This window comes from Dromiciops gliroides, chromosome 1, assembly GCF_019393635.1.
Source record: "Dromiciops gliroides isolate mDroGli1 chromosome 1, mDroGli1.pri, whole genome shotgun sequence".
Taxonomy (NCBI): Eukaryota; Metazoa; Chordata; class Mammalia; order Microbiotheria; family Microbiotheriidae; genus Dromiciops; species Dromiciops gliroides.
Genome location: NC_057861.1, coordinates 403,593,126 through 403,613,888, shown reverse-complemented (window position 1 = coordinate 403,613,888; position 20,763 = coordinate 403,593,126). Strand labels below are relative to the sequence as shown.

The window sequence follows — 20,763 nt, the reverse complement described above, 5'->3', positions numbered from 1 at the left end:
TCTTTACAGCACACTATTCCCTCCTAAACTACAAAACTGCTGTCTCTTTCACCATCTCAGTAATTTTCCTTCACTACATGAAAAATGACCACATCCCTGTCATTTATAGTATAATTTTTTTTTCCTGCTCATTCAGATCTTGTCTTAAATGTTGGTGCCCTTGACCAGAACCCAAACTTGGAAGTATGTCGAAAGGAAGGGAAAACAACTACACAATAGAAAATGCTGTTAGGGATCTTTCTCTTAATCATTTTCAACCTGTTGCTAATTTTGAAAGGACTTTTGTATTATTTGTGTTTTACTTGGCCTCCAAACTCAGTATCTTAGTTCTTTGAAAAGAATTTTATGCAAATCAGTCCTTCTGACTGAGAAGATCCTTCAAGAGTCAAAAATTCAAAACATCACATGCAAGTTGTTAGACCCATAAACTTTAGGCTAATATATGGTACCAGTTCCGTAAACCCCAGAAGAAGAGAATCACTTACGAATGGGGTTGGTCATTTCACATTTATTTGCCCCCTAGAGCACCAATTTCCATGACCAAAAGAGAGAACAGGACAGCTTCTTGCAAGCTCTAAATAAGGGAAGAAGACTACACATTCATACTCAATAAAACTGGATTTGAAAGCTCTGGGTCTAGGCGATCCAGCCTCTTTATGAGTACAGTCACTTTGTGATTCTCCATCTCAAACCATCACTGGGTCTGGTTGCTCATGTTAGCAAGAGCCATTCCTAAATATCTCTTCAGATACCAGGGCCAAGATGCAATCTCTATTTCCATGTATCACGGAGGTCCTACAGGAGATTCTTTGAATGAATATACTCCTTAAGGCTCCAAAGAACCGGTTTCCTTTTCGTTAATTGCACTCTTCACTGTTTTTTCTGTGTTTCCTCTATCTCTTTCCCTCAAGGATAGCTCTACACATTATTTTGATGTACATGTTCAGTATTTTGTATACCCTATCTCATTTTTCTGTACCTTAAATGAGATTTTTTAAAGTCCATGCACTTAATAAATGTTTGTTCATTCCCCCATCCACCTACCTACCCCTTTCTTCCACCCTGTATCCCTTGCCACCACAGGAAGAGAGCAATGAAATGGAAAAAGAATAAACACTTATTAAGTAACTATTATATGGCCAGGCACTGTGCTAAGTGCGTTAAAAGAAAATCTCATTTTATTTTCTCAACAATCCTGGAAAGTAGATGTTATTATTATCATCATCTTATAAATGAAGACATTGAGGCAGACAAAGGTGACTAGACCCCAGGTAATACAGCTATGAAGTTTCTGAGCCCAAATTTGAACTCAGGTTTTCCAGACTCCGAATCCATTTCTCTATCTATTGTGCTTCTTAGCTCCTGGATCATTAAAGGTGAAATTTCAGGTACAGTGGCATCTGGGTGGAGAAAATATACTGGGGATAGGAAGGGCCTTTCTCAAACCCTCCAAAAAACAACCATACATTCATACAAGCCTATTCTGCCTGTCAGTAAGATTAACCCTGATTTCAATGCTGCTAGATTTAATATAAGGAAATGGGGGAGGTAATTTTTTCTGATACTATCCCTTTGTTCTTATTAAGTTCTAGCCTGTTCTGACAGTGAGATAGAAAGCACTGGTATTTTTCAGTAGCTGGGGCACTAGGTAGGATGGTATAGTGGAGGGAGAAAGGGCTGACCTAGGAGGCAAACCTAGGTTCAGATCTTGGCTTTGACACATGCTAGCTGTGTGACCTTGGGTAAGCTTACTTAACCTGGAAGGATATGAGTGTAAGGAATTGAGATTATCTAACAATAAGTGATATCAGGTAGTACTTTAGAATTTGCAGAGCCCTTTATGTATATCAGCTCATTTGCATATCATAAGCACCTTGTTGTGAAGAAGGTACTCCAAGTATTATCTCATTAACTCCAATTTACTGATCTGAGGTTAGTGATTTTAACCCACTTTGACATAACCAGTGTCAGAGGTGAGATTTGAACCCATACTTTCCTGACTCTTAGTCCAATACTCCATTCACTATAATAACAATAAGAATAACTAATATTTATATAGTACTTCCTATGTTCCAGGCATTGTGTTAAGCACTTTACAATTATTATCTTATTTGAACCTCACAACAAGCCTGGAAAGTAGGTTCTATTATTATCCTCATTTTCAGATGAGGAAACTGAGACAAACAGAGGTTAATTGACTTGCCTTGGGTCACAAAAACTAGGAAGTGTCTGAGGCCAGATTTGAACTCATCTTCCTAAATCTAGACCTGCTTCTCTATCCACCACTGTGCCACCTAGCTTTGTGCCCCCCCTTTCCACTCAGAAGTAATACACTGGCATGCTGTCAGTGGTCTGCAAAAATCTGGAGCGAGACATGAATCAGATTAAAATGTAATCTGGAAATGTTTAACACAATAAAAATATAAAACAACATAGAAAATGTTAATTTATGGCTTTCTAAGCCAATATATACCCTGGCATATCTCTATTTGAACTGATGCCACATTTCTCAGGTTGAGGAGAACTAAATAGTATGGGATGCCAATTTCTAGACTTTTTAAAAAGCATCTTGCTCTTTCTTTAAGAATTCTTGACTTTTAACTAAATTATAGAGAATGGAAATCATAAAATTGTACCTTTGATGGAAGTGGGAATAGGTATATACAGTTATCTTAGGTGCAATTTTGGAGGTGGGAAGGGTACCCGAAGATATAAATGATTCATCTTTCCAGTTAAGGTCACAGAAGTCCCAGGGAGCCATTCATTCTGTAAATAGTCATATTTCTTTAACCCAAAGTTTGAAAATGCATATCTATGGATATAGGTACAGTTGTATGTAAGATGTCCTCTTCATTCTGAAGTCTTCAGAGAGAGGGATAAGGGAAAGAAAAGAAACAAGAATAGACACACCCATTCAAACAGAACTTTCTCTCTCTCTCTCTCTCTCTCTCTCTCTCTCTCTCTCTCTCTCTCTCTCTCTCTCTCTCACAGGTGTTCAGTAAATCCTTGCTAAATTCAATTGAAATTCCTTTCTCATCCTGTTCATATTTCTGCCCTGCCTTCTCTTCCTTGTTGCCTCTTGACCCATCCATCCCTCTTCAACAATCTGTGTCTTGGATCACACTAATCATTCTTTACTACAGTCATCACCCCGAAGTCTGTCTCATTTTATCTTGCCATTGAAAGCCATTTAAAAAAATTATAAACTGCAGTCTCAGAAAATTAAACAAATTATTGAACCAAACTTGGAGTACATCTAAATTTTTTTTTTAGTGAGGCAATTGGGGTTAAGTGACTTGCCCAGGGTCACACAGCTAGTAAGTGTTAAGTGTCTGAGGTCACATTTGAACTCAGGTACTCCTGACTCCAGGGCCGGTGCTCTATCCACTGTGCCATCTAGCTGCCCCTGAGTACATCTAAAATTAAAACTATTTGTTTTCCTTTAAAAAAAAAGTCTGTTTTATTTTCTCCCTTATCCAATGCTTACTTTCAAGAGCTGGATGTAAGGGGAGGCTGTCTGGGTCTTAACACATTCTCTCCACCCTTGTTTCTCCTCCTCCTCTGCAGCAGAGGTTAAATTGGTGAGACTGTTCTGTGAACATCAGAGTAGGGGGTGAAGGAAGGTGAGAAACAAAGCAGATGCTTCTGCCAAAAGGAGAAAGGAAGAAGCCTGCTGATATGGAAAAAAAAATATTCCCAAGGGAAGAAGGGAAGGCTGTTTACAAAGCAAGGAGTGGGTGTGGAGAACTAATCTGCTCAAAGTCTTATGGTGAGCTTGGAACCCACCTTCCCTTTGATATCTGTGGGAGTAAAATGTCTCCTCTGGCTTCGGTATGTGAGAGCATGTGGTGATTAAGCAAAATGGCAACCTTTCTACCATCTGGAATAAATCAGAAAATGCTACAAATAGTGGTCATCATGCCACCCAGTGTGACTGGTGGGTGCTGCTGTTACTCTTGGCTCCAAGGCTAAGAGCTACTTAGAGCAGTGTTTGGATTTCACACATTGGCTTGAAGCTTTTGCATAATCTTGAGGATGGTGTCTTATTTGTCTCTTTTATATAAATATGTTTCAGAAAAGAGGCCTTCACTAAAGCCAGGGGTGCTCGAAGTGGAGTTAAGAAAGTCATGGTGATTGTGACTGATGGAGAATCTCATGACAACCATCAGTTGAATAAAGTCATCCAAGAATGTGAAGATGACAACATCCAGAGATTTGCCATAGCTGTAAGTAAAAAATTAATCCATAAGGTAATAGACTTAGAGCTAGAAGGGAACTCAGAGGTCATTTGTTCTCTTCCTCATTTTATAGATAAGGAAATTAAGGCCCAGTGAAGTTAAGTAACTTGACAAGAACTCATAGGTAATAAATAGAGTTGGAATTTGAACTCAGGTCTTTTAACTCCAGACATAGCATTCTTTCCTCTGTACCATAGTGTCTATCTTCTACATAGTGCCTGGGGGTAGCTTCTCCACTCCAACTTTCAGGACAGATCTTTCAGACATTAGTTATATAAGGTTCAAGATCTTCTTTGAGACTGCACTGCTACACGAGAGCTCACAAGCCCCCACTGATGTATTTACCTTGAATAGTCAGCCAGATGACATAATTAGCTCAAAGTAAAGGAATTTACTGAAATGGCATAGTATTATAATCAGTAATGAAATATTTCATAAATCTGAGCTAGAGTCCATTAAGAAGACAGGATTATGTGTCAAGTATATTCATGATCATTTGATGAGGGCAAGACAAAACTGAAAAAAGAAAAGCCTACAAAACCCTACCTAGCAACTAGAGTAAAGAAAACATAATTTACTGCTATGTGGGAAGATAGAAGCCGATGGACAGAAATGTCTAGTAATCCTTAATTGTTGATAATGACACCCTCTCTACTACTTCAGTATTGTTTACAGCTATACTAACAATTTTGATGTCAGGGGCAATTTGTGGACAGTACACCTGCCCTGCAATCAATCATGGTAAGGGGAGAGCCCAGCATACTGGTTCCCTCTTCTCCTTCTTTCTCCCTATCCCCAGACCCTGGATCAGAGAGCATTAAATCAGAGCAGAGTAAAGAAGAGGAAATAAGAAGATCCTTATACAAAAAGCTCTCCCTTTCCCTCAACTGCACAGGCCAAGTTCAAATCCCTTGACAAGTGTAAAGTGAACTGAAGAGAAAAAAAGGTATTTATAAAGCACCAGACCTTGTGCTAAGCACCAGGGTATAAAGAAAGGCAAAAGGCAAGCAGTCCCTACTCCCAAGTAGCTCATGGAGTAATGGGGAAGACAATATGCAAATAACTTCAGGGGCAGCTAGATGGCGCAGTGGAGAAAGCACCAGCCCTGGATTCAGGAGTACCTGAGTTCAAATCCGGCCTTAGACACTTGACACTTACTAGCTGTGGGACCCTGAGCAAGTCAATTAACCCTCATTGACCTACAAAAACAAAACAAAACAAAAAAACCAAATAACTGAGTACCAAAAAAATATATGCTGAAAAAACTGGAATCAGTCTCAGAAGGAAGGCACAAAGATTAGAGACCAAGAACAGCTTCTTGAGGAAGATAGTTCAAAGCTGAAGGAAGTTCTTAGTTCCAAAGGGAGGCCCCAGACTGCTCTAAGGGACATGGGCTACATAATACACAATGTACTCTGTGCTCCTCTCAAGAGCAACCGTGTAAATACACAGCAGTATGCTTATTGTTATTAACAATAATATTTAAACACGCATTGGCTCAAAGCAAGCTGCCTGTACCAAAACAAAAGACATCTGTCTGCCTCCAGACCTCATTAGAGAGATTCTATCAACAGCCACCAGCTCCTAGGAATATGCTGGCCAAATTTTCCTGATGCCCTTCCATAGAGGGGGCATTCATAGCTCTGGAGGGGAAAGGATAACCAATGGAAATACTGCCGCTCAGAATTTAAATTGAGTTTGAAGCAAGCTGCAGGCTGGGGGTCCAGGGAAGCTCACCGTACCTGACTGCCTCCTAAATTTGAGCACTCTCCTGGCCCTTCCCTCAAGAGAGTACTATATGGCCTTAGCCCACCTCAGTGCTCTGACTATGCAGGCTACTCCTGTTTTGAGCAAGAGGAGGAAGAGGTGGGGCCAGAGGCAGACAATACATGATTGCCACACGTTGGCTTGAAGTGTTGTATAGATAGAGAAAGGAAGGGTTAGAACTAAGCTTAAGGCAGTGTCTGTCAACACCCTGTGTTCCAAAAGACCCAAGGGATGATCCAATCCTGGCTACAGAGATAACGTCTCAAATCCTTCCTGAGTTATCTCATGCAGTCTCTCCCTACCCCACCCACTCAATCCACCCTACACACTGCCTCCAGGTTAATCTTCATCAAATACCACTTTCATTATGCCTTCTCTCATTCATTCAAGAAATATTTAAAGCATGACCACTGTGGCAAGTCTCTGTACTGGGCACTATCATCAGGTGTTGGGGGTTTTCTTGAGGGTGCAGGAGAGGAAGAAGTTATGAAATAAAGGAAACATCTTTTCCCTCAAGAAATTTACAATCATAGAGTAATAGTAGTTTGGAGCTCAGAAAGGACCTTCCAAAAGAGGAATCATATCATTCTCCAGCTCACACACTCTCTTTAAAGTCTGTGACTAATATAGTAGGGGTGGTGCTGCCAACTTGAGGAGATTTCAGGGAGGCAAAGGAGAATTCACTGAATCATTGCCTCCCCCGCCCCCCTATCTACTTTTTATGTTATAGTCTAAGTGTCTTAACCTGACGTTCTAGACCCTCAACAATCTGTTCCAACCCACTTTGTCAACATTATTCCCTAGCATGAAACCTCTTCTGTAGTCAGGCTAGACTCCACACCACCTTAAAAATAGAGACTTTGCTCATTCTGGCATGCACACCCTGATTCATTCAGGTTTCCTGTCCTTCACGTTTCCTCCCTCCTGCTTTTCTCCACTTATTCCAAATCCTCTTTATTTTTCAAGGCCCAGTTCCTACCCTACATCTTTCATAAAGTCCCTGACCTCATAGTGAATGGTCTCTCTCTCCTCTGAACTCATATAGCATTTCATTGTTATTTAATCACATACAACCTTGTTTAATTTTTTCCTGGGTATGCTTTATTTATGCCATCATATTACAAGGTCTTTGAGGGCAGGAAACCATAACATAAACTTCCTGGTCATCCTTTCAATGCCCAGATGCCCTCAATAAAATATTCTGAACAAGTGGATTTTAAAGGAGCTTGGTGTTCTTTAATCATTTCCTTTTGTCAATTCACATCTCATTTTCCTGGGTTTTATGAATAGTAAATTCAAATTAATATGTGGCTTTATAAAAACTTTACCCTTTATGGAGTAAAAAAAATCTGTTTGTGGTGTTATAGGATTAAAAATATCAGACCTGAGTTTATATTAACAGGCTCACTAATAAAAATATCAGAATAGAAGTTATACTAACAAGCTCACTAATAAAATAAGAGAAATAGAGAGGATATAATACTCACTGGGGAAAAAGTACAGAGTATAATACATAGTTAATGAAAATGAACCATATGGATACTGTGTAAGCAAGGAAGAAATAATAATAATAGTTAACATTTATATAGTGCTTACTATGTGCCAGGCACTATGCTAAATGCTTAACAATTATTATCTCATTTGATCTTCACAATACCCTTGGGAGGTAAATGCTATTATTATCCTCATTTTATAGCTGAGGAAACTGAGGCAAAGGAAGTTGACTTCTCCAGAATCACAAACACTAAGTGTCTGAGGCTAGATTTGAACTCGAGTCTTTCAGATGCCAGGCCTGGCACTCTACCCGCTGTGCCACAATAACCATGGCAACATAGTGGCCTACTTTCTTTGGGTGGCAAGTCTGTAGTGGTGCTTGGGGGGAGAAGGTTAGGGAGAGATGTATCAGGCAAAGTCTTCCTCAAAGTGCTGCTGTGCCCCTTTTAAAATCCATTTTGTCAGGAAAAATTGAATAAGAAGGAAACGTTACAAAATAACACATAAATTATGTATTTTGTTTCAGTCAATAGAAATGTGACAGCCTCAAATGCTTGGCATTCGGCTAATGTTCACCTGAGGTAGATATTGCAAAGCCGCATTTCCCTTGGGCCAGGCATGTCAAATGTAAAATGTTTATTCCATTTACACTTAATACACTGTCTGCTGCCTGAAAGCAACCAAGGAAGATTTGAAAATATACTATAATTGCTCTACTTCTACTTGAAGATTGTTGGTTTAAACTAAAAATTAGGTGGATTTTAAAGGTAGCACGCTGACCAGGGATGGATTCAGTAGATGGATTCTTTTTACCAAAATCAAAGATTATGCATGATGCAAAAGAAGAGCCGTCACATTTTATTTTTCTCAAGTTTGTTTTCAACTCTATCAGTTTGTAAATGGAATGAAAAGTCACATGTTAAGGCAAGAGAGGATGGGGGGAGTTAAATGTGGAGACATTAAAAATATACAAAAATGTTTTTCTATATAATTTCTTGGGAAATGCTCAGGAAGACACATCTATAAAATGTCTTTGTTTTTCTTAAGGGTCAAAGGGCCTTGCCTGAATTAGGAAAAGTAAATGATGGCAACTGAAGGACTGGGGACATAACTCTCAGGGATGTAGGCAGGGGTGTGCTGGTAAATATTTAACAGCTGGCTCTCCAGGAAAAAAAAGTAAGCACAACATGCTTTTTTTTTTTTTTTTTTGGCAGGGCAATGGGGGTTAAGTGACTTGCCCAGGGTAACACAGCTAGTAAGTATTAAGTGTCTGAGGTCGGATTTGAACTCAGGTACTCCTGACTCCAGGGCCAGTGCTCTATTCACTGTGCCACCTAGCTGCCCCCACAACATGCTTTTAAGTTTAACTCTTTATGCAAGAAAGTCTCATCTAGCCCTGCATGATAGCTCATGCCTGAAAATCCTCCTACTAAGGAAGGTGCGGTTGATGCAGTGCTTAAATTCTGGAGTTCTGAACTGCATCAAGCTAAAGATGACCAGGTGTCAGTGCTAAATTTGACACTAAATTGGTAAGCTCCTGGGAGGGGGTAGAGAAGACTCACAAGGCTGCCTAAGGAGGAGGAACTAGCCTAGGTCAGAAATGGAACAAGTCAAAGTTCAAATGTCAATAGATGTTGGGGTTGAACCTGTGAGTGGATGCTGGGAGAGAAGGGAGGAAGGAAGAAAGGAAGGAAGGAAGGGAGGAAGGTGGAAGGCAGGAAGGAAAGGTAGATGAGTCCTGTTTAGAAATAAAACTTCTAGACACTTACTGTCTCTTCCTTTATCTTCTTTCTTCTCATCATGAAATTCAACTGAATTTACCAAAAATATGTAGTAAGTGCCTACTCCATGCAAGAAACTGTGCTAGGCACTTGAGGATGCCAAAATATAATGAGAAACAGCCCCTGCCTTTGGAGAACTTTTATTCTATAAGGCAGTGGCAACATTTTCAAAAATAAGTGAAAGATAATTTGAGGATTGCAAGAGCACTGAAACCTAAGAGGATTAGAAAAAGCTCCCCCAGGTAGCAGTACTGTACTTGAGGCTGAAGGCAAGTTAGGGATCCTTAGACACAGAGGCGAGAAGCAAATGTTCTTCGGGGACACATGGCAGGCTTGCAAAGGTACAGGAGGGAGAAATGGATGCCAAATTCAAAAAATAGCCAATAGGCCAGTTTGAATGGAATGTGGAGTGTGTGAAGGGAAGTGATGGGAAAGAAACCTTAAAGGACATGCCGAGACAAAGAAAAATGACATTGGCAGGGTCCTGCTTTAAGAAGATCCTTTTGGAAAATTTGTGGCAAATGGATGAACAGGAGAGTCTGAAATCAGGGAACCCAATTTGGAGACTGCCACAGTAGTCCAACTGAGAGGTGATGAGGGCTTGAATTGGGATGGTGTCTATGTGTGATGGGGAGAAGGGTATGAATGTGGAAGAACTTATGGAGATTTCTTCTATGAGCATTTTGACTCTTTGCTGTCCTTACCCTTTATTTTTTCTGATCTCACAGCTAAAGAAACTGAGGATTAGAATCACAAAATGATTTGTTCATGGTCTCATAGCCGACAGCCAGGAATGGGTTGTGCTGGAACCAGCTCAGATTGTCTCGTGGAGCTAATTGTTAGCGAACATTTATATGTCAGAAATTGGCAAATCTGATAAATCAGGGTCTGATTTACTATTTTCTTTATTGTGTAGTCTTAAGAAAGTTATGGAGAAAGTGTTAATAATGCAGATTAAATTTAAAAGTATGTCCTTCCTGTAATTTTCCCGGAGAGCCAGTTGTTAAACATTTACCAGCATCCCTCTGCTAGCCTCCTGTTTCCTAGTCCAGCATCAAACAAAAAGCCCTGAAGGTCTGACCCTTTTCACTTCTCAAGGAAGGAAGCAGGGAACTATATTTTTTCTGACTAATGTAATTTGTACAATCACCCCTCCCCCCCCCATCTTCCACAAGTGGGAAACTAGACATCTTAACGTTAAATAAATCCAATGACCTGAAAGACATCCAAATGATCTCCCCATCCCTTTGTTGTCTGGTCTGTTTGTCTCTTGCAGCACATTTCTTCCAAACAGCTCAGAGTACTTTGCAGACATTATCTCATTATTCCTAACAACATAAATGGCATTTTACAAATGAAGAAATGAGCAAGCAGAGTAAGTACTGCAATCATTTGCCTGAGGTCAGAGAGGATGTCAGAGATGGAGGCATCCCCTAGGTCTCAGCCTCACCAGGGCTCTCTTCCTCCTTAGGCTATCATAGGCTTGTCCATTCAGTCCTGAAGCAGAAATGTAAGGAGCTATTCATTGATGAGAAATAACCACCTGACTAGTATTCTGAACTAAGGAAAAGTTTAAGAACAAGTGACCCATGCTATGTCACCTCCCTGACCAGAAGGCCCATGGCTTCTTTTTCCTCACACACACACACACACACACAAAAGACTGATTATAAACAACATGGAACATCAATACAATTGACTAAACTTGTTTTACAATTATTTCCATTTAAACAAATGAATAATTTAACCCATGAAAGTCACGACACTTTTAATCACTTCAAGTCTCCATATGAGCGAGTCATTGAATAAATGAAAGAAGCCTGTCATAAGCACTTAGAAAGTGCTTTTAGCACTGTGTTAAGCACTAGGAATAGAAATATAAAGGCAAAGACAGTTTCTGACCTCAAGGAACTTACATTTTAACGGAAGAAAGAAAACAAGAAGAGAAATGGTGACCAATGAGAGGCTCTTTGGGTTCAAAACTTGGTACTAGATATCTGAATAACTTGATTTTTATATTTAAATTTTTTTTTGGTGGGGCAATGGGGGTTAAGTGACTTGCCCAGGGTCATACAGCTAGTAAGTGTCAAGTGTTTGAGGCTGGATTTGAACTCTGGTCCTCCTGAATCAGGGCCAGTGCTCTGTCCACTAAGCCACCTACCTGCCCCAAGTGACTTCTAAAGAAGCTTCCTGATCTAAATACTATAAACCTATTTTGCAGAACATGCCCATGTACTTGTGAATGATACTGGTTACATCTCATAAATCACATTTCTTTTTCTCTATATAGCATTTGCCCATCTCCAAGATCTGGTTCTTAACAGGAACAACCAATAGTTCAGCTCCTGGATTGGCTGTGCCAATTCCCATTTAATCCTAAATCTTCTCAAATAACAAATGGGTCTAACTTCCCCTTCCCTTCCCTCAGTATACGGTATTTTCAGGAAGACTGGCCACTTGCAGATGAAACAGTTTGATTTCTGCTAATTGGTTTTGCAACAGATGTGGATGTCACCAGCTGGAAAGGCACCGGAGAGATTCCCTACTTTCAAACCGCTAGATTCCAAAGATACAGCTGTTCAGAAACAGCAGGGAGTAGCCATGGCCAGGAGCAGAAGCATGGTACAGTGAACAAGGTTGTCCTTTGTCTGCTCCTAGACCAACTGCTACATTTCTGCAGCAGTTCTTGTGAGGCAACATACATATTCTGGAAAGTCCCTTCCAAGAATGTAGGAGTGCATAAAAATCAAATTATGCTAAGTTACTCTGTTCTTCTGTTTACTGACAATCTGTCTGAGAGCTTTATTTGACACAGAAATAAAAAAATATTTTTGACTTTCTTTGTTGTGCCTTAGATTCTTGGCCACTATAACCGAGGGAATTTGAGCACTGAGAAATTTGTGGAAGAAATAAAATCAATTGCAAGTGAACCTACTGAAAAGCATTTCTTCAATGTCTCTGATGAATTTGCACTAGTCACTATTGCTGAAGGCCTGGGAGAAAGAATATTTGCCTTGGAAGGTATGAAAATTTCTTTAAATCAGAACACTGTATCTGTAACTCAAGCCCTCAATAATGCATTTTCTGTAGTTCTGCCTTCCTTATTCCTAATATTTTTTTTTTTTAATTTTGGTGAGGCAATTGGAGTTAAGTGATTTGTCCAGGGTCACATAGCTAATAAGTGTTAAGTGTCTGAGGCCAAATTTGAACTCAGGTCCTCCTGAATCCAGGGCCAGCGCTCTATCCACTACACCATCTAGCTGCCCCCCCCCCCAATATCTTTTTTACCCACCTTGGCATTAGACTATTTTGTATACATTTCTCATTTAGACAGATATTTTACAATGTATCACAGCTGCTGGAAGATATCTTTCTAAGGGCACAGCACAAGAAGTATTAAGGAGGACACTGATGGAAGGAGAATTGTGGCAGCAAAAATATCCTGTGTTTTTCACTTTGGGGGGGGGGGGCGGAGGGAGACATGAAGTAGATAGAGATACAAGCAGAGGCAAGACTAAGTTTCAAGGCTTAGAATTTTGGATTGGGTTTTTATCAGTGTAATTTCTCAATCTTTTAAAGGAAATGGAACTTTTTATATATCAGTACATTAAAACATTTGTCTCACTCACTCCCTAGCAGTAGAAGTTTGTGATCTCTAAGATTGAAATTTCTTGGCTTGTATTTGTACTTGATGCTTTCCATTCTTTGACTTTAAATGGGGCTGGTCTATAAATGATGATGAACATGGGTGTTTTGTTCCATGGTAGTTCCTAGGTTAATACATCACTTTGGAGCTAAAAAGTTATAAACCTTTACCTAAAAAGAATATTCACCTCTTCTTGTGTTACTACTGTAGAAGAGGTGGAACAGAGAAAGCCATGGGCCTTGTGCTCCTTGCCACTAGCCAAAAATAACAGCAGGCTGAAAGGTCTTTGTCTCCTATGTATGTTGCCTCACCTAGACCCATAGACTGAGCTGAAAGGAGAGTTATGCTGGTAAATGTTTAACATCTAGCTTGGGCAGTGGGGAGGAGATAAGAGAGAGAATGTATGCATTACACACTTTTAAACTTAATCTGGATTATTAGCATTTTCTTAATCCACAAAACTAAAAATCATGCTCAAATTCATAACATTTGCCAATTTCTGAGGCATAAATGCTTATAGTGAAAATTTAACCATCCATTCTTGGTCACTTCAGTTGGGTCCAGCACACTACTGACTTAAAAGTACTTTGGAAGATCATAGGATCAGAACTCTAGAGATAGAAGAAACCTCAGGGATCATGTAATAGACCCTTTCCTCATTTTTTCAGCTGAGGAAATGGAAACTCAAAGAAATGATCTGATTTTATTGTTATTTAATCATTTTCAGTCATGTCTGACTTCATAATGCCATTTGGAGTTTTCTTGGCAAGGATACTAGAGTGGTTTGCCATTTCCTTCTCCAGCTCATTTTACAGTTGAGGAAATGGAGGCAAACAGGGTCAAGGTATTTGTCCAGGGTCACACAGCTGGTAAGTGTCTGAGACCATATTTGACTTCAGGCATAGAGCTCTCTCCACTGCACCACCCAGCTGTCTATATGATATGACTTACCCAGTTTATAAATTGAAACTAGTAATTAAATCAATCCCCCTAATCTTGCTACAAATGTCAACTTTATTACTGAGAAAGAGAGAATAAAATAAAGAAAACTTCACTTTAGAAACAGACCATGATACAATGAAAAGGAAATTAACTCTAGAATCAGCAGGACCTAGGTCCAAGTCCTACCTTGGATGCTTACAGCCTACGTGACCTTGGGCAAAGGACTTTAGCCATCCCAAGCCTTCATTTCCTCATCTATAAAACAAGGGGTTTGAATTAAATAGCCTCTAGCTCCCTTCCAGCTCTAAGTCCATGATCTTTTAATCATAGGATCATTGGAATATGATCTAATTATAATAAAAGAGGTGAGAAGGTGGAGGAAGAAATGTAAGTAAGGCACTTGAGTCAGGTAAGACCTGGGTCTGAATTCTGTCTCTGACCATTGATAACTCTGTGACTCTGGCCAAGTCACTCATCATCTCTGAACCTGCAGTTTCTCATGTATAAAACAAGAATAACCAAATATGTCCTGCCCACCTTACAGAATAATTGCTAGAATTAAATGAGATAATGTATGGATAATGTAAGTACTTTGCAAGCCTTTTAGAGAAATATGTAAATGTCTGCTGTTATTACTGAAAAGAGGCCGGACACTTTATGGAGCACATAGGGTCTAAGATAGTGTAGGGAACAAATAAAAAGGGAGGGGAACAGAAAACAAGAGTGGAAAAGGGAGAACTTGCTTGAGATGTTGGTGAGCTCCACAGGCCTGCCAAAGTACATTTTGTGCATCATTTTCACTTGGCTTTTAGAAACAAGACAACTCCAATGACTTATCAATTGGAAGTTCTGCCCACTCCTGAAGGACCCTACTGCTAAAAGAGACAACTCTAACCTTTATTTTCCTTAGCTGGAAGTATTATTTATGGTTGACCTAAAGGGCACTACTGAAAGGCATTCAGGGGGAAAAAAGTATAATGTCTTCTTAAAGCCTTCACATAAAGCTTTTACACTTTAAAATTCTAATAACCTAGGCTGTAGGCCTGAGAGAAACAACTTGCAAATGGCATTTAAAAGAAAATTTATTAAAGTTTACGGGACATCATTATCCACTAGGTATTTTCATTTAGGATCCTGTGGCAAAAGGAAAATAGCTACCATAGGGCAGAAGGGAAATTGTGCCCTATGGAAAGCAGAACAGAAGTCTCTGTCCGCTGTGAGAAGAAAATTCAGTTTGCTTTTAAATGCCATGTGACTATATGCTTTTTGTGTCCATCATGCATACCACTAAAGTTAAAGCTTCCAAGTTTAAAAGCTGTGCAAAAACCTTAGAAAGATACTGCATTTAAAAATAAAATTGTCTTCATGTGAGCCCCACTGACCAAAAACTTTCCAAGCATCTTTGTCAGTTTTTTTAAATAAAATTTTATTTTTTAATTAATAGAAACCTATTTTTCTTCCCTCTCACCCTGACTCCACTTGAAAAAAAAAAAAGGGAAAGGAAAACAAATTCCTTACCAAAAAAATGTGTATAGTCAAGCAAAACAAATTACTGACCCCCCCCCCAAATAAGTGTCACAAATAAGCACCCCCTGAATCTATCAGGAATCTGTCAGGAGATGGGTAGCATGCTTCATTAGAGGTCCTCTAGAATTATGGGTGGTCAGAGTTCTTATAGCCAAGCATTTTTTGTCACTTGTACTAACTAGACTGTTTCTGAATTTTATAGAATTGGGTCAGAAAGGGCTATATTTCCCCGCCACTTGGAAATTCTCCATTTCCCATACTTCTTTACCCTTTGTGAGGTCAACTGCCAGCTCATGTGAAGGCTGCATTGTTCTTTCCTTTTGGCACCAGTTCAGCCTAGTGAGTAGCCAGTGCCAGTGACTTGCTTTGGGATATCAGGAAGTCATTTAACATTTCCATTTCCCCTATGAACAGCAGAGATAACAGTGAAATCTCTCTTCAGAGGTAGGGGCTGTTGTAGTGGTCACTGTGGACTTGCCCAAGAAGAAGCTAGAGGAGAGGTCTTGAGCAGGGTAGGCTGAGGCTATTATTCACAATCTCTTTCCCTCTTTCCACAGTCACCTGAAGACAGAACCCAGAAGCAGGCAGAGACTTGGAAAGAGTCAGGGCTCCCAAGATTAGAGGAGGTGGTTTTTATTGGCACTTTGGCACAGTTTCTACCTGCCTGTTCGGGAGACTGTAAAGATAAATTTGATAATAAGTGTAAAGTGCCTTGAGCTCTCAGAGTAAAATGTTTTAAAATAAAGCTTATTTTAGTTGCCTAAATGAAAGGGCTATTCCAATGCGTGATTGAAATGTAATATGTGACTCTTGACTGTTTCCCCCATAAAATTTAGCCCTATAAAAGCCATTTGCAAACCTATTCACTGGCAATTTATTCCAGGTAAGTAGTAAAGAAGCTTGGAGCTTGATTTCATTCATTTCACTACTTTATATTCCCCTGCTGGGAGAGCAGGTTGATTTTTTTAAAATATAAATTTTGGATTAGTTGTGGGGTTTTTTCCTCATCAGCAAAGTAGCATTAATAAATGACCCATTGATTAAAGAAAAATGAATGGATATTTTCCAACTTCCTTGGTATTATGTGACTCTGCTAAGTTCGGAATACTGAGTATTTTCAAATGTATGTCTGTGGATAGATATATAAATATATATGTACTCTCTACATACATACATAAATATGTGAGTATGTATAAACATATAAAGGGTGTCCCAGAAGTCTTAGTGTAACTTAAAACTTTAATATCATAAAACTGCCCTAAGACTTTTAGAATACCGTGTACCATGTAGCATAGTGGATAGAGGTCTGGCTTCTGAATTAGTCAGACCTGGGTTTAAGACCCACTTTTGCCTCATACTAGTTGTGTGGTCAAATCATTTAACCTCTCACAGCCTCAGACAACTTTCTGAGACTAAATTCTAGAAAAGATGCCAATCTGTGTCGGAAGGGGATATTTCTCACTAGGAGATAACTATATGGATAAAACCAGTGTTTTGGTCAATATGACTGGATTTACCTGTGATGACTTAGGTGACACTGGAGAAGTAGCTGCTCGTGTAGCCAAATGACAATACAAGTGTTTGCTCATGTACTATGTACCTTGTATGTGATTCAGGACACATTTTAATGACTACATTTCTGAGTTATGTTACAACTTCTAAATAACACTTTTTTCTATATGTTTGCTTATATGTTTATATTGTGCATATAGTATAATTACATTTACCTTTCAATTATTCATGGTGGTGGGGAAGTTAGGTGAGGAAGCGGATAGAGTGCCAGACCTGGAATCAGGAAGCCTCATCTGCCTGAATTCAAATATAGCCTCAAACACTTACTGTGTGACCTGTGCAAGTCACTTAACCCTGTTTACCTCAGATTTCTCATCTGTAAAATGAGCTGGAGAAGGAAATGACAAACTACTCCAGTCTTTTTGTCAAGAAAAACCCAAATAGGGTCATGAAGAGTTAGCCATGACTAAAAAACAACTAAAATATCCATTGGAATATTTTACACGTTTCCTAGTTCTGGGGAGGTCTGCAATGTGAATGACCAAAGACAGGTTACATATGTATGGGTGAAAAGGCAATAAATATGCTTACAAAGAACAGGGTTTGATTTATCATTATCATTACTTTAACAGTGGAAAATCTTTCATGTGTAACCTGGGCTTTTCTGGTAGGGGACAAAGAGGTCTCTATAGTAGGCAATCTGGACATGTTCCAAAGGCTCCTAGATAGCATCTCCATTTTAGGGGAACTATATGTACCCAGAGAAGTATGAGTTACATTTAAAGTGATGGTGTGACTTGGAAGCAGCTAGGTGGCACTGTGGATAGAATGTTACACTTGGATTCAGGAAGACCAGAGCTGCATTGAGAAATAGAACTTAGAGGAATAAGGAGCTGTTTCCATTATCTTCTGCCATATGAGGGTTGGTTAAAGTAATTAGGAATGTATGTTTAATATGTAAAATATGCAGGGACAACATCAGAGTTGTCTTCGAGTATCTGAAGAGTTGTGTGAAAAGGGGATTAGTTATTATTATTATTAATATTTTAACCTCAGAGGACAAAAACAGGAGTAATGACTGAGAGTTGCAGTGGGGAATATATAAGCTTGATATATGGAAAACCTTTCTAATGGAAATGGATTGCCTGGGGAGGTTTCCCCTCATGGGTAGTCTTCCAGCAGATGCTGTCTGGAACCTTCTAATGCTGAAATCCTGAGATTCAGATTCCTGAGATCTAAGATCTCTCACAGCCTTATTGGAGAAATTTGGTTTTAGAGAGCATATGTCTTGAGGTATTTAACTGGTCAGAACCACCCAGTCTCAGCCCCTAAGAAAGGATGGTGCCACTGGGTTACAAAACAGTGCAGTCTTCCTATGTTTCTCTGAGATAAAGAAACAGCATTTTTGACATTTCTTTCAGTATAGTGATTTCCATCAAATGAATATACTATAAATTTATCAAAATGTTTGTTTCTTGATGATTACTAAGTTGTTAAAAAAAACAATTAGAAAAAAAATACTGTAGTCCTTAAAGATAATTATTTCCTATTTTATAGCCACAACTGACTTGTCAGCAGCCTCATTTGAGATGGAAATGTCCCAGACTGGATTCAGTGCTCATTATTCACAGGTAAATTGATCACATGGTGTTAGAAACTAAAACCTTATATTTTTTGTCTCTTGGGTTAGGTGGTGTAGTGGATAGAGTTCTGCTTCTGAAGTCAGAAAGACCTGAGTTCAAATCTAACCTCATACACTTATTAGTTGTGTGACCCTGCGCAAATAACTTGACTTCTATTTGTCTCAGTTTCCTCATCTATAAAATATGAATAATAATAGCACCTATTTCCCAGGGTTCCTGTGAGGATCTAATGAGATAATAATTGTAAGAGCACTTAGCATAGTGCATAGCAAATAGTATTATGTAAATATTAGCTATTACTATTCCACAAAATTATCCTTTTACTTGATATTTAATATTGCAAATGTCAGATGTTTCTGACATGTGGATTGTCTTGACTACATTCTAATGTTTTCTGGTCCAAATTTGAAAACAACATTCCTATATATGAACTTATTACACATCTAACAAGAAAAACAAACTGTACATAACAGAGATTTATGATTTCAGGTGCAATCCTCTGCAGTGTTAATTCTGCCTTTCTGTTCTGTTCTACTAATGTCTATGAAAATGCCTATTCCATTTGGTGTTCATGAAGTTCAGAATTTTAAAAACTGAAATAAGAATAGATAACATTTGTATAGCACTTCAAAGTTTGCAACATGCTTTACAAATATTATCTCAGTCTGTCCTCACAACAATCCTAAGAGGTAGATGCTGTTATTATCCCCATTTTATAGGTGAAGGAAACAGGCATATAGGAAAAAGAACATGTCATCCTGCCCAACTCAGCATGTTAACAATTATGCATTAGGCTCATCTTCCAGCCCTACAGTGAAAAACTATGGATGCCATTCATTTCAGAGGTGCTGTTTACACAGAGTTCAATGAGAAAACTCATTATTAATATTCTACCCTATATATATGTATGTGTGTATGTGTGTGTATGTGTGTATAGATATATATACATATATCTATACACACATACATACATATATATATATATACTATTTCTTTTCTCAGTGGGAGACAAAATGACATGGTAGAAAAGAGAACTGACTTGGGAGTCTGAGAAGCTGGGTTCAAACCCAAACTTTGGCAACTACTACTTATGTGACCCTGGGCAAGTCATTTAATTTCTATGGGCCTCAGTCTTCTCATCAGTGAAATGAGGGGTTTGGGCTACATGCCCACCAAATGCCCTTCTATCTCTATACCTATGATCCTACAATCAGTGTCAATATATTCAACAACAATATTAGGACCTGAGTTCTTAAGGGCACCAGAGATCCTGGTTCCCTCCCAAGTACCATATATGTGAACTATTAATAAAGGCAACTGTATTGATCAGAAAAAAAAAACATTTGTAGTCTTTCATTGAAAAGGTCTCATGGGCCCCACAAAATATATATATGTGTGTATGTGTATATGTATATATGCAAATATGCACACAGATATATGTGCCTATATGTATATATAATAAATAAATATATATTAAAATAAAAATGTGTTTATTAAAATACATGATCCTTAAGAGTGGTTGATGATTATTCCATTCTTTGTATTCAGATCCCCAGTATTTAGCACAGTGCCTGACACCTAGTATGTGATGAATAAATGTTCCTCAATTCATTGACTGGTATTTATCTCTCTATTTAAATATAAGGATTGGGTTATGCTTGGAGCTGTTGGAGCCTATGACTGGAATGGAACAGTTGTCATGCAGAAAGATAGTCAATTTATAACCCCATCAAACAGTTCCTTCAATGTTAAATCTACTAAGAAAAATGAACCACTTGCTTCCTATTTAGGTGAGTATACTTACATTCTTTAATTATTGGTTATCAAAATTCCTTCAGAGGATTTGACTTCACCAGAGTCCTATGCTTCAATGTCATTGAGTTAAGATCTTGCCTTTTATTGTCATCTGACGATGTTATTCCCCTGCTCCATAACCTTCATTGGCTCCCAATTAACCCGAGGATTAGATAGAAACTCCTCTGTTTAGTACTGAAAGCCTTTCACCATCTTGCTTCAACCTACCTTTTCAGGCTTATTATACATCACTGTCCTTCATTCTCTCCATAATCCAGGCAAACTGACTTTCTTGCTATTCCTTAAACCCCACATCCTATCTCTTGTCTGTCTTTATACCACTTTCCCCTATACCTAGAATGTATTCCCTCCTCACCCCCATTTCTTGAAATCCCTACCTTCCTCAGCTCAGGCATCAC

The 20,763-nt window shown here is 38.8% G+C and overlaps 1 protein-coding gene across 1 annotated transcript in view; it reads left to right on the top strand.

Moving 5' to 3' along the window:
- ITGA1 (integrin subunit alpha 1) overlaps window positions 1-20,763 on the top strand; it is a 209,162-nt gene that overhangs the window by 106,462 nt on the left and 81,937 nt on the right. The window contains exons 8-11 of the mRNA XM_043977095.1: window positions 4,076-4,226; window positions 12,136-12,301; window positions 18,465-18,538; window positions 20,196-20,340. Coding sequence (XP_043833030.1) covers window positions 4,076-4,226; window positions 12,136-12,301; window positions 18,465-18,538; window positions 20,196-20,340 — 536 coding nt within the window. The remainder of the gene's footprint in view (window positions 1-4,075; window positions 4,227-12,135; window positions 12,302-18,464; window positions 18,539-20,195; window positions 20,341-20,763) is intronic.